At 36.0% G+C, this 14,132-nt stretch overlaps 1 protein-coding gene across 11 annotated transcripts in view; it reads left to right on the plus strand.

Moving 5' to 3' along the window:
- satb1b (SATB homeobox 1b) overlaps window positions 1–14,132 on the plus strand; it is a 92,729-nt gene that overhangs the window by 54,932 nt on the left and 23,665 nt on the right. For all 11 annotated transcript variants that reach the window (XM_077229926.1, XM_077229933.1, XM_077229929.1 and 8 more), the window contains 3 exons: window positions 2,597–3,048; window positions 9,284–9,496; window positions 13,827–13,898. In XM_077229926.1, the coding sequence (XP_077086041.1) occupies window positions 2,597–3,048; window positions 9,284–9,496; window positions 13,827–13,898 (737 nt within the window). The remainder of the gene's footprint in view (window positions 1–2,596; window positions 3,049–9,283; window positions 9,497–13,826; window positions 13,899–14,132) is intronic.

Consider the following 14,132-nt stretch of genomic DNA (forward strand, 5'->3'; position numbering starts at 1 on the left):
TTCCACACGAGGGACTCCGGTGCTCCGTCTGTGTCTGCAAACGGGCCCGACAAACGCTTTCTTCCAACCTTTTCAATTTGCGTGGAAAAGTGTGTGCCCCCCAGCAGTTTTCAACACCAAAAAACATAACTGAGAGGCATACCGTAACATCAGAGCACAGGAATGAGGGGGATTATGGGAGAGCTTTGATTATTACCCGATTTTTTGTGTTTTTGTTTGTTTTTTTTCCTTCTCACTTTCTGCTGATATTGAAAAGAACAGCCGCGGCTTTGTGCTCGCTGTCAGTTAAGACACATGTTTGTGTCCTTGTGCTTATTGTGCGTATCTCTGGAGAGTTTCCATGCGCTTAATCTGGTTTTTATCTTCCTGTTGAAATATTTATATTTTGGTATGCTTTTTTTGCACTCCATAAAATCCGTAAGATTGTGATGGAGTTGTGCGACGCGTGTTAGTAGGTGACGGGCGTTGTGTTTCTCGTTTTCTTTAAACTAATCTCTATCAGCTGACTACTATATAATATTTATGTAAAGCACTTTGAACTGCATTTTTTGCCTGAAGTGTGCTATATAAATAAAGTTTATTATCACCCGTGTTGCAAAAAGGTATATCACTTCAGTCCTTTGACGGTTTTTAAAAATATTTTCTCACCTTTTATGCTGTTTCCAAATCCGTAAGATGTTAATTTGTCCGTGTAACAAATAAAAGGAGAAATTGCTAAATCTAAATGCAGCTCTTTTTAGTACAACATCTCCAAAAAGCTTTAAAAATGCATAAATAAGCACATTAAAAGTAGTCAATTTTTCAAAAAAGATGGGTTTTGGAATGGCATATTTATTTCTTTAAATTCATAGACATTTTAATTTTCAGATTTTGCAGCTTGTTGGCTGTGTGTCACAAAAAACTTTTGATTAAAAGAATCAGAGAACATCTGATGGCATGGACCGCATCTAATAGTCAGCTGTTTATAAGGCCGTGCTCTGGGCTTCCAGTGGAACACGCTCCGGTTATATTTAGACTTTCCCAAAATTTCATATTAGCCAGCTTGTGTTCCTTGTTTTAGAATTAAGAGCATAAAGGACGATTCAAGTGTATGTCTCTCTGGCTCGGTCCATGTGAAGACATGTCCTGCTTTCGCAGAGCGCCCACACTGGCTTGTTGTTATTGCTCACATGATTTGGCCATGGACATTATAAACTAATTTCTAGTGCTGCCAATTTATGCAGATACAGGTCACACACTGTGGCCCATTATATTAGAGAGGTTGCACTGGGTTACTGTAGTAATGGCAGGCTGGAACGGGTTTGATTAGGATCGTTTAGTTTGAAACTTTTTGCTTTTTGACTTTGGGTCATGTCTAGCTCATTAGAAAAGTGTTTATGCCGAACACAAAATGAATCAGTATCAAATAGTAGAGTAGTGATAGGACAATTAATCGCTTATTTTGAAGATATTAGAATGGCCAATTGTTCATTTAGGTTATATGTCCTATATTTTTTTTCTATTTTTAAATATCATTTATTTAGTTAGGGCAAAAGTATATATACTTTGGTGCCAAGTTGATACTAAAAAAAAATATTTTTTATGATAATTGAAGTATCATTGTAAACAGTCTTAAGTGAATGTGAACAGGCAGGGAAAAAAAATAAGATTTATTTCAGAATAGATCTGCCGCTGTCTCTTTTGCTGTTGATATGAATCAAACGACACCATATTGATAAGAAAAAGAGAAAAGCACTTACCGTGCTCTCTATTAATGACTGTTTACATAGATGATTACTGGGAAAAAAATATTTACTTAATGGAAAAATGCTTTCACTACATGTCACTAATTTAATTTGTTCATGTTTATATTAATATGTAATTTTTTTTAAATGAAGAAGCAAGTTCAGTAGCATGGAAATTTCAAAAATTCACTGTTATTAGGATCAATTACTGAAATATTGTGTGTGTGTGTGTGTATATATATATATATATATATATATATATATATATTTATAGATATATAATATGTGTGTGTATATATATATATATATATATATATAATGTGTGTGTGTGAAACTCTAAAAAATTAGAATATCGTGCAACAGTTCATGTATTTCGGTAATTCAAATTAAAAGGTGAAACTAATATATTTAGCATATATAACTATATACATGATTATACTTTTCAGAGGGCCGACATTTCTGTATTTAAAATATTTTTTTTTATTGATTTCATGTAATATTCTAATTTTCTGAGATTTTGAATTTGTGGTTTTCATAAGCTGTAAGCCATAATCATCAAAATTATAACTTTTGCACGATATTCTAATTTTATGAGTTTCACATATACATATACATACAGTACTCAACATTTGAAGTTGATCAAAACCTTTCAAAGTTATACATGAATTTTGAACAATACCTGTTCTTGCCTTAGGACGACTTTAATGAACTTTTCTGATCCACTTCAAATGTTGACGTGTGCGTGCATGCATGCTTGCACACATACACAAATCTCATTTAACTTGAATCTTTAACTTTCCATGATCTCGTCAGTTAAAGCATTCTAAAGCCTGTGCATTGACATGCGTCCTCTTCTGTTTGTGCACCTTCAGCTGAGATGGACGGTCTGTCGGATCTTTCTCCTCCCGGAACGAACCACCTGAGCTTCAGTCAGCAGCCCATCCCGGGCAGCACAGCGGAGCAGCCCCCGTCCCCGGTGCCCCTGTCCCACAGCGCCCAGGCCCCCGCTCGAGCCCAGCTCCCCGGCCTGCACCCCGGCCTGGTGTCCACTCCCATCAGTCCTCAGCTGGTCAGTCAGCAGATGGTCATGGCTCAGATCCTCAACCAGCAGTACGCCGTCAACCGTCTCCTGGCCCAGCAGTCCCTGAGTCAGCAGTACCTCAACCACCCGCCCGTCAACCGTGCGCTCAACAAGCCGCTGGACGGCGGGGTGTCCTCCAACTCCGAGGTGTCCGTGGAGATCTACCAGTGGGTGCGGGACGAGCTGAAGAGGGCCGGCATCTCCCAGGCCGTGTTCGCACGCGTCGCCTTCAACAGGACGCAGGTATACACCTCTCTCTCTAGCCCCTTTCACACATACCCCATTTCCACCAAAGCATTTTAAGAGCCGGTTCGGAGCCGGTGCCTGCGCGCGAACCAGTTCTTTGTGTTTCTACAGCCAAAGAACCGGTTCTCGGCCAGGAAAACTGGTTCCAAACCGCCACCAACTCTTTGCTGGACTAGAACCGTTCTTTTACCACGTCATGCTTACGTCAGGGGCTGGGGGCGGGTTTAGATAACAGATTTTCTGACCATAATATAGGATCGCAAAGCCAGGAGAAACATTTGCAGAATCACGATGTAGTCCGCCATTGTAATTGCTATGCTTGAAGTTGGCGCAAGCGTTTCTATTTTATTTTTTTATTGAAAACATTATGTAAGCAAAGAAGAAAACAGTCACAATATAGAACAAATAAATGGAAAGAAAAAAAAGACACAAGACAGGGGTACATAGCTAATCAGAAAAGATTACATATCAAAGGAAAAGATTAAAAGACTTATATATTTCATTTGTTTTTAAAGCCTTCTTGGTACACGAGTTAGTGATAATCCCAAAGTTATGTTGTACTTGCAAGCGTTTCTAGCTAAGACGTATGGCAACGTACACCGTGACGTGATGACGTCGTTCGCTGGGCGCTCTAGTCAGTGGAAAAACAAACAGGTTCTGAGAAGGTTCGCAAGTTGAACCAACTCCGAATCAACTTTGAACCAGCACCAGTTCAGAATCAGAAAGAGCTTTATTGCCAAGTGTGCTTGCACACACAAGGAATTTTCCTTGGTACTGAAGCTTCCAGTGCACATATACAAATACAGATACAACAAGAAACATAGTAATACAAATTCTACAGATAAAATTATTAAAAAAACTATGAAAAAACTATAAAAATATATGGTCACAGTTGGGTTTTGTCAGAATAAACATTTACAGATTATGAACATATTTACAGTATTTTGAATAGAATGAATAAATATAAATAAATTTTAATTATAAAAAGTAAGAAGATATAAAATATAAAAAGTTCCGAACCAGTTCTTTTTTGGTGGAAAAGGGGTAACAGAGATTCGGGAAAATACACGGATAAAGTGACCTGGGGTTTGACCCGGGTTCGTTTGACTTTGGTTCATTCACACTTCCTCATATTTCAGGAATCAGAGAGTGCGTTCACACACAACCCGTAAAGACACGTGACATAGATGTTGTAGTAGTAGTTGATTTTATTTTCCCTGTGGGGCAATTGGATTTGCGGCACAGTCGTAAGGCACACTTAATGACGACATCAAACATATGAAACAAACAGTACAATACATACACCCTTAGGTCTGACCAGACCAGCTGGACATCTAGCTTATTTTGAGTGATTTAAGGCTTTTATGGCTTGTGGTACAAAAGAAAATTTCAATGTTCTTGGTCAAAAGGGATGGACAGAAACGACGCCTAGATGGCAGTATGAGATGCTAACGGGTGTGTGTAATCGCATACAATGTTATTGGCCTTTCTCCCCATTCCATCTTTGTAAATGTGTTCAATGCTCGGTAGTGTTATCCCAAGTAACTGTTTTCCTGATTATCTTTTTCTGGGATTCAGTGGCATTTCTGAACCAACAGATAATACAGAAAGGTAAAACACTTTCAATAAAAGCAGTACAAAACATTTGAAGCATTTTGTTATTGACATTAAAAACAAGCAGTTCCTTTAAAAATTTAAATGTGACATGTATTGTCTCAGCAGCGACTAAAGTTTGCTTATGCACTGCGATTTCGCTCTCGAAGCGCCATCATTACTGCACCGCATTGATTACGGCTTTCACACAGCGCTTGTTCCGGGACTGAACACGGCAATGTTACCAGGTCCCCAACCCGGCATCGATCCTGGCATCAATCCCGGGTCGTGTTTGCGTTCACACAGAAGGTGTTCTGGCAATTTCCTGCCGATTTCCCCGGGATCAACGCGCTGTGTGAAAGGGGCTTCTCTCTCTCTTACCGTCGTAACGCGGGGTCGCTTTTCGGCAGGTTGCTCTCCATTTCTTCCGATCCAGCATTGTCATGTTTCATATCTTCCTTTATCCGATCCATCCATCGCTTCTTTGGTCTTCCTCGGGGTCGTAGTTCCCAGCATCTTCACTATTGACTCTTCCTCGTTCCTGATTCGTGCTTCCCTCATCTTCTCCATAATCGGTGCTACTCTCATGGTAGCAGGTACACATCTATATATGACGACATAAAGCGATTTTTGAAAGAAAAGATAAACGTACTACATGGGTTGAAGATTATTACAAAAAGCATAGTTATCGGTCTTATCCTCTCACATGAGCTCCAAAAAATACATAGGAAGCATTTTAATGTGTTCTTCTGATGCAAAAATTATTCCAAAAGATTGCTGCCTTCCTAGATGATTTTTGGACAACACCATAATGCACTAAAATTAGTTTCACTAAAAATGTCCTGTTTTATCCAGTATGTGGATAATTTAAAGACAGAAATCCTGTCTGGCACCCCAGCATATAAAAAAAAAACTAAGATTATGGGAAAATGTTATAGTTTGTGTTATGTATTTTTGATGAAATTAGAAAAAAAAAGATATTTGGGTATTTTGTATTTTTCGCGATATGTCAAATGCAGGAATTGTCACCAGATGATTTAAATGTCTCAATTTGGGAGAAAAAAAATAGAATTGGAAAGTAATGTATAGAAAATAAAATAAAAAAATAAATGTTTATAATAGAATTTATATATATATATATATATATATATATATATATATATATATATATATATATATATATATATATATATAATAAAACAATATATACTACATGGGTTGAAGATTCGGTCACACTTTATAATAACTATGCTACAAATCACCAGTTAAGTATTAGTAAATGGTTAATTCATCATTTATAAAGCATTGCATATTTTTATATAATAGAAAATATTTATAAATATAAAATATATATAATAAAATTAATTTTGTGTGCATATTACTTGAAAAAATATTTAAAAATTGTAATAATATTGCTCCGATAAAATAAAAATGTTTAACAAATCATTTTTTTTTTTAAATCTACAACTAATATTTACGTCTTAATTTCTTCATTTTCAAACATTAAACCCTTGAGCGTTTATTTTGGTGGGAAACCGCAGTGAGGTCTTAAAGTTGCTGCTTTGTTGCCGACAGGTTTATGTGGGGAAATGGTGTATTTTGCACCTATAAGCGACTCAAACTCCCTGAAAACACCAGATCATGAGCTGCATGTGTGTAAATAAACACAGTGCTTCGCTCTGAAACACGCAGCACATTCATTTATCTCATTGAATCGCAGCCTGTAGGAAATGATAAGCATTTCGGATTTTCAGCTTTATTTTGATATTTCAAATATCCCCTCAGGACATCACTTTTGGCCACTACTGTAGTGAAGAGCTTTCCAGATCTGTTTTATATCAGTTTGGATGCTGTCTATGTAGGCGGTATCCAGTAAGACGGCTCAGGTTTTGTAACGGAGCCATTAAGTATGCTGTTTTTGTAGATGGCTGTCAAATGATTTTGTTTATGATTATATATGCTGAATCATATTCCCAGCCCCATACGTCAGCTGTGACATGTTAGTGTGAAGTTTGCTACTACACGCTCTGAACATCATTAAAATTCACCATGCCTTGCTAATATAGTGACAGCAGAGCGCTGATAGTTCGATGGTTTATCTTCTTTTGTTTTGGGATCAACACCGAGAACAATCGTCCAGGACAAAGAGTGAGAGCACTTTTCTCACAACTCATCTCTCAATCAAAAACTTTACTAACCATCAATAGACAATAGATAATAGGTAATGTCCTGGAGTCATGGCGTTTGGGTTTTGACCTTGTTTTTCGTCATTGCACGTAATCTGTTGACAGGACACTTATTAGCGGTGTTAACATCACTATTATTATTGCTCATACAAATTATTGCATTGTCCAGTCAAAAACTCACTCCTTTATTGTTTGCGGTATGTGATTGTGCATGAGATATACCTCAAATTGCACAGCTTGAATAAACGGTTTTCAGTCAACAGGCAAGAACCATAAAATATTTGGATGCAGAAAAGACTGTCATTGAATTTTTATTTATTTATTTTTACTGACGCAAGGCAAAGTAACTGCAGATTTATGGCTGATCATTATTCGAGTCTACTAGGAGTTGAAGTCATTTAAGGATACTATATTAATATCTGACTCATAAGTTAATGTTTCTGTTTCTTTTAGTTAATTGTTCTGTTTTTTTGACGATTAACATTCCCTACTGTTTATACATTTTTGTGTCTGTAAGGTTCGTTAATGCTTAAAGATTCTTCTGGCTGAATTTTTGTTAAAATAGTAATATTGTGAAATATTGCAACTTAAAATAGCTGTTTTCTATTGTAATAAATTTTAAAACAACGTCATTATTGATGTTGAAAAACAGATGTGTTTCTTATTATTTTTGTGGAACCGTGATACTTTTTTTTTTATTAATTGAAGAATAGAAAGTTAAAAAAGATGAATAGAAAGTTAAAACAAACAAACAGCATTTTGTTTTATTAAATCTTTCGAATCTCTTCTGTAACATTAAAAACAGTCACTTTTGATTAATTTAATGCATCCATGCTGAATAAAAGTATTAATTTATTTAAAAAATTGTGCAATTATAGCTCAGAATGAGTTTGGATTTAGGTTGAATAAATCAAGTGTCACTTTTTAACCCAAAATATTAATGTACAAACTTTAATCGAAAGCATTTTTGTGCAGTTATAATGCAGTATCTGTATGACATTTGGTGGTAAAATAAAACCTCCCAGAACATCCTATCAAATACTGGGAATGTTGTCAGTTTTGCTGTAGTTGTTATTAGTAAAATCCCACCCCTCAATTCTAACCGAAAGCTTTGACAACCGTCGTCAGGTGAGAAAGAGCGAACCGTGCCTGGACGAGTGCCAGCAGTGTGTGTGTGTGTGTGTGAGACTGATGTGGAGTCAGTGGGAAGATAATAGATAATGTCTCGTGACGTTCTGCGTTCAAACCTGCATTTGAATCTATAGGAATCCGTGTCTTTGCCTGACGGGCCTGTTTGCACAGATTGGTGTTTAGTTGCGCTGTGAAGAATTTGCAACATGCATTTTCTTTTGTTTCCACAGAGCTCTTAAATATTTATTTGACATTCTTCTCTGCATGTGAACGATGTCTGCTTGTGGTGGCATGTCGGGGCGGCGTCTCAGAGTCAGTGTTTATGCGGGTTTGGTGGCCCTTCTTAGAGATTATGGGGATTTAATCACACTTTGATTGTGGTTGATGGAAATTGAACCTACACTTAGTGCTACTGACCTATCCTAACTTTTGCCAAAACTTAACTACTGCTCATCAAGGCTGCATTTATTTGATCAAAAATACAGTAAAAATCTATTCAGTGTCACATGATCTTTCAGGAATCATTCTAATATGATGATTTGATGCTCAAGAAACATTTATGATTATCAGTGAATTATCAGTGTAAAAACAGTTGTGCTGTTTCATATTTTAATTTGTTTTCAGTATTATTTGATGAATCGTATGAACAGCATTATTTAATATAGAATCTTTATATCATTATAAATGTCTTTACTGTCACTTCTGATCAATTTAATGAATGCATCCTTGCTGAATAAAAGTATTCATTAATAAAATAAAATTACATTTCTCTTTTGTTAGTGGCTTTAAATAAAAGCATCTACTGAATGCATAAATGCAAATAAATGTTTTTTTTTTTACATTTAATGAATGGTACATTTTATAAAAGTCAACTTGTGTTTGTATATAGTAAGCAGAAATGATGTTGCAGAAACTTGTAGTTGCTTTCAAGTAAGGCTTTACTCTTTTCAGGGACTGTGAGAAGCGTTTCATTCGATTCTAATTTCCAATCTATGTAGTTTTAATCGCATTATTGTAGAATTGAACTTCTGTGTAAAGAAAGGCTTTGTAATGTCACATTTAAGTCATAAGCTCCATTAAATTATTAGCACTGCATGAGCATGTTTTACTGAAAAACACTTTTGCTAGAAATCTCCAGTTCGTTCCCAAGGGCCGCTCAGTTTGTGGAGTATCTAAGGTGGGCGGAGCTTAGCGACGGGTCAATAGCCGTGTCACGTATGGAGTGGAGAGAGTGTTTTAATTGTTGCTCTTGTGCTGATTGCTCTTTTCTAATGGGACAATACATTTATTTCTGTCTCTTGTTTTTTGTGTGGTTCTTCTAGGGTCTTCTGTCAGAGATTCTCAGAAAAGAGGAAGACCCCAAGACTGCGTCTCAGTCGCTCCTGGTGAATCTGCGAGCGATGCAGAACTTCCTTCAGTTGCCGGAAGCGGAGCGAGACCGGATCTACCAGGACGAGAGAGAGCGCAGTCTGACCGCAGCCTCGGCTATGGGTCCCGCGCCGCTCATCAGCACCCCCCCCTTACGCCCCGTACAGGTAACACACTGAACTGAGGTTCACACAGGGAGTCTCTTTGTGCAATTAAAACGGTTCATGCATTTTGCCTTTTGATGCATGTTTTTATTTTTGTAAAATAATTGTTTCTTTTTCCAGTAAAATTTTATATATATATATATTTTATATCTAGAATTAATTGGGTTTTTCTTGTTTTCTGCATGAATCAAGTAGATTTACTGTAAATAGATTCTCTGAAAAAAAGCCAAATTTTTATTTATTTTTTTCTTTGAAATTTTTCTTCTCAAGTAAATGTTGCTTTACGATGGTTATTTTTACTGGAGGACAAAGCAAAAATTCTGGTCCATTTCTTTTTCTATTTTTTCCCAGTATAAATATATTTGCGTTCTTAAAACAAGATACATTTTACTTCGCAAAATCTGTAAGAAAAAAAGACCAAAAATATATCTTGAATTCTCTTCTTACTCTGTTGACAATTGTTTTTCTTGTTTTATGCATAAATCAAACTGATTTACTATTTATATTTTCTAGGGCTTATTTAATTTTTGTTTAATTATATATATATATAGAGAGAGAGAGAGAGAGAGAGAGAGAGAGAGAGAGAGAGAGATAGATAGATAGTATATATATTATTATTTTTCCATTTGTCTTCTGAAGTAAATGTTTTAAGTTGGTTATTTTTACTGGAAGACAAAGCAAAATTACTGCACTGATAAATCATTCGCAGTAAGACCATAAATGTGAATTAATAAAGTAAATGGGGTCATGTTGAGTTTAAATAGATTCTGTATTCTCGCTTATGTAAATGTAGGTGGAACTGAACACCCAGACTCTAATATTTAGTGTGCGCTCACTGACTTACATAATGAATGATGAAAAGCATACCTGAGCTAATCATTCATCGTCAGAGTATTTGCTTTTCGCAGTCCTGAGGACCCCCACTAACTGCTGGAAAAATGACTTTAAAGCTTCTGTGGGTAATTTTGACGTTGAAATACTCAATTGAATAGAGTTTGAGAGTGTGCGACCAATGAGAAGACGGGGGGAAACCTGTTTGGAAACGGTCATTATTTGTGTAGTTCTGTTTGGTGCTGCTAGTGGCCTGGAAATGATGCACTGCAGCTTTAATTCAGTGTATTGTAGTAATCTGTTGGTCAGGAGCTCACACATGACGCTAACCACAAGAACACCATTATAACCTCACACCGCACAGAACCCTTTATCTGCACCAATGCATTTGCACCTGACTGCATATCAGTCTCAGTTCGTAATAAATACGGAGAAAACCATGCAATTCCAGATTCTTTAGTCGTCAGCTATACTGCCCTATATTTGATTTATTATCAATAGTGGAGTTAACAGCTGAAAATATTTTACATTTGACGTTTTATGCATTTAGTAGACTCTTTTATCAAAATCTTAAATGTGCTTAAATTATGAGTATGGACTTAGTTATTGGTTATTGGTGAGTACCAAAGCTAACGTAGAGATGCATTGATGTACTGATACCTTTGAGGAAGCATTTTTACATTTTATGCTTTTAGCAGATGCTTTTATCCAACTATTAAATGTTGTCGCTGTTGGCTGGAAACCTTGTATCTCCAAAACCGCTACTTTTCAGGAAATGGAAAAAAACACTATTTTAAAAATATTTAAACACCACGTCGTCAAAGTTATATATGTTCAGACACTTGTATGCGTCATTATATTATTAACATTTCACCAAAATCAAGCTCAAATGGAGTTACGAGGTATACATAAAACATTGGCCTTTATATATATAGTGTTTCTTAAATAAAACGCTGCACTTAAACAACCAGTTCTTTATTTACCCTTGCATTGCAAACAAGCAGAGAATAGTGCACTTCATTCACCATAGAGGTGGGTGGAGTTATGAGGTTTGACTGACAGTTTGAGGAGCCAATGGAATTACAGGGTTTAGTCACAATCTTTTTAATACTTTTTATTAGTTAAATATTTGCAAAACCCACAGACAGACATAAAGGGTGACCAATTGTAATGACATATTTACCATATTTACCATTTTCCATTTACCATTTACATATTATGAGAAAAATTACGAAATAAGGAGATGCGAAAGTGACGAAATGCTACCCTTAAGTTATGAGTATGCACTTTTTACAGTTGTTTGCGAGTACCATAACAAAAGTATTGGTACATAAATGCATATACTTTCGAGTAAACATTTTAAGATTTTATGCATTTAGCAGATGCTTTTATCCAAATATCAAGAGTATGCATTTGAAGTGATTTTGCAGTTATTGGTGTGTACCAAAACAAAAGCATCAGTACATCAATGCGTTTGAGATCTTTCCTGCACTAAACGTTTCCTCAAGCGTTTCAGATCTCAGAGCTCTCCATGCAGGGCAGGAAAGGTATGCAGAACGCTCTCCTTCAAACACAGTTGAGTGTGTCTCAGTGGATCGAACACAAAGCCTTCCTGTGTGTGATGGACTGAGGAGGGTCTTTTATACGGGAGAAAACTCCCGCTCATACACACAAAATGTGTAAAGACCGAAATGTCATCAGTGCTCACTCAAGTGTGCACGCATTTGTGTGTGTGTGTGCGCTTGCGTGCATCATGTCCTTGTGTGTATGTGGTGTGTGTGCAAAACAGATGCTGCTTTCCTGTTCAGATCCCATTATCAGATGGTTCTGTAACCTGATTATTCAGCAACTGCGCCTGATTCGTCAGGCTTGTACAGCGCTCAGTAAAAGTCTCCATTATCTGATGATATTTGGACAAATTGGTGAAATTTTAAATGAAAGGGCACATCGATACACTGGTGGACACACATATAATGGCTGTGTTCCAATACCTAGTGTGCTACATATGCATCATCCTATCTGAACCTCATTAGCAACTGATTTGACTCTTGATTCCAGTAGAGTTTGGTGTTGTTAGTATGTTGTGAACAACTTGCTACTATAATAAGCATAATGCACATGTGAATGTTAGGTATAATCTATTTAAATGAAATACAAATAATTAAATTATGGGTAATACTTAACAATAAGGTTCATTAGTTTACATTAGTTAATGTATTAACTAACATGAAGCAACAATGGGCAATGCATTTGTTACTGTATTCATTAATGTTTGTTAATTTTAGTTAATAAAAATCCAGCTGTTCATTGTTTGTTGATGTTAGTTCACAGTGCATTAACTAATGTTAACAAATACAACCTTTGATTTAAAAATGTATTAGTAAATGTTGAAAATAATATTAATTAAATGTATTAATAAAAGTATTGTTCATTGTTAGTTCATGTTAGTTCATTAACAAATACAACCTTTTATTTTAATAATGTATTAGTAAATGTTAAAAATAATATTAATTAAATGTATTGATCAAAGTATTGTTCATTGTTAGTTCATGCTAACTAATGAACCTTATTGTAAAGTGTTATTGACTATTGTATTGGTACTTTTCAGTATTGAAATAATTTAATATTATAAATATTACACCGACCTACCTTGAACATGACGCCTTTATATGCATGTTGAGCTGAACATGCCGTTGATCAGATAACCTTTTGCCCATCATTAGCTGTTTTGCATTAGAAATGAAGGATGTAGGGAAGTGTTTTGATCAGGGCAGCTTGATGCTGACAGATATGAGTGAGATGTTCGCAGGATTGCTGTAAATCAGCAGGGTGGCACGTCTCGCAGCGCTGCAAGGCTTTTATGACGCCAATAAAAACAGATGTGAAGGTATGTTTCCCACATACGTTAATGGACCGTCAGACAGTGTGTGCAAGTTTGTGCACGCTCGTCCCTTTATAATTAGATATGGTCACAAAATAACTCAAGCTAGACACTGATGCTTCACATGTAAATGACTGCTGTAGACAGACTCTTCAGTTTGGAGGCCCTTCATATTAAAAAAAAAAAAGAATAGAAAAAAAAGTTATAGAAATCTTTGCAAGCTGCAGAAATCATTTGTCACATGGTGTGCTTTAGGATCAGCTACTGTGATATGAATGTGATCGTGGGAACTAGAGCAATCTAAGCATTCTGAGTGTGTGTGAGTGTGTGTGGTTCAAGTAGACCTTGCTTACGTTATAGCGACAAAATGTTCCCACAAAGATGGCAATATCCGAAGTCCTTGTCCTTGTGTGGATTTTTTTTTGTCCCCCTGAGAAAAATAGCTTATAAATCATACTAAGTGATGTTTTTAAAAAATGTAAATATGCAGAAAGTTTCTCTGTGATGAGCTGGTTTAGGGGATATGATATACAGTTTATGCAGTTTAAAAATCATTGTTTATGGAAAGTCCCCATGAAACATGGAAACCCAACGTGTGTGTGTCTGTGTGTGTCTTCACAGCCAAGAAGAGAGGAGTGTAATAATGTGAGACCAGAAGACTGGAATCCCAGAATTCCAGTGGGCATCTCTCCTGTGAGTGGACATATGGTACATTGTTTTTGAAAAAGTGAAGCATGATTTTGTCCTTGATTTATAAACCTACATTTACAGTATGGGTATATCTATTATCAACTTATCAATTTGGATGCATTCAATTGATCACAAGTGAAAATAGGCATTAATAATGTTACAAAAGATTCATTAAAAAAAAAAAAACATTTTGAACATTCTGTTAATCAATGAATCCAAAAAAAAAACATACAAATA

The sequence above is a fragment of the Siphateles boraxobius genome, unplaced genomic scaffold (genome assembly GCF_051911475.1).
Source record: "Siphateles boraxobius isolate OS27281-9 unplaced genomic scaffold, OSU_SipBor_1 137, whole genome shotgun sequence".
NCBI lineage: Eukaryota > Metazoa > Chordata > Actinopteri > Cypriniformes > Leuciscidae > Siphateles > Siphateles boraxobius.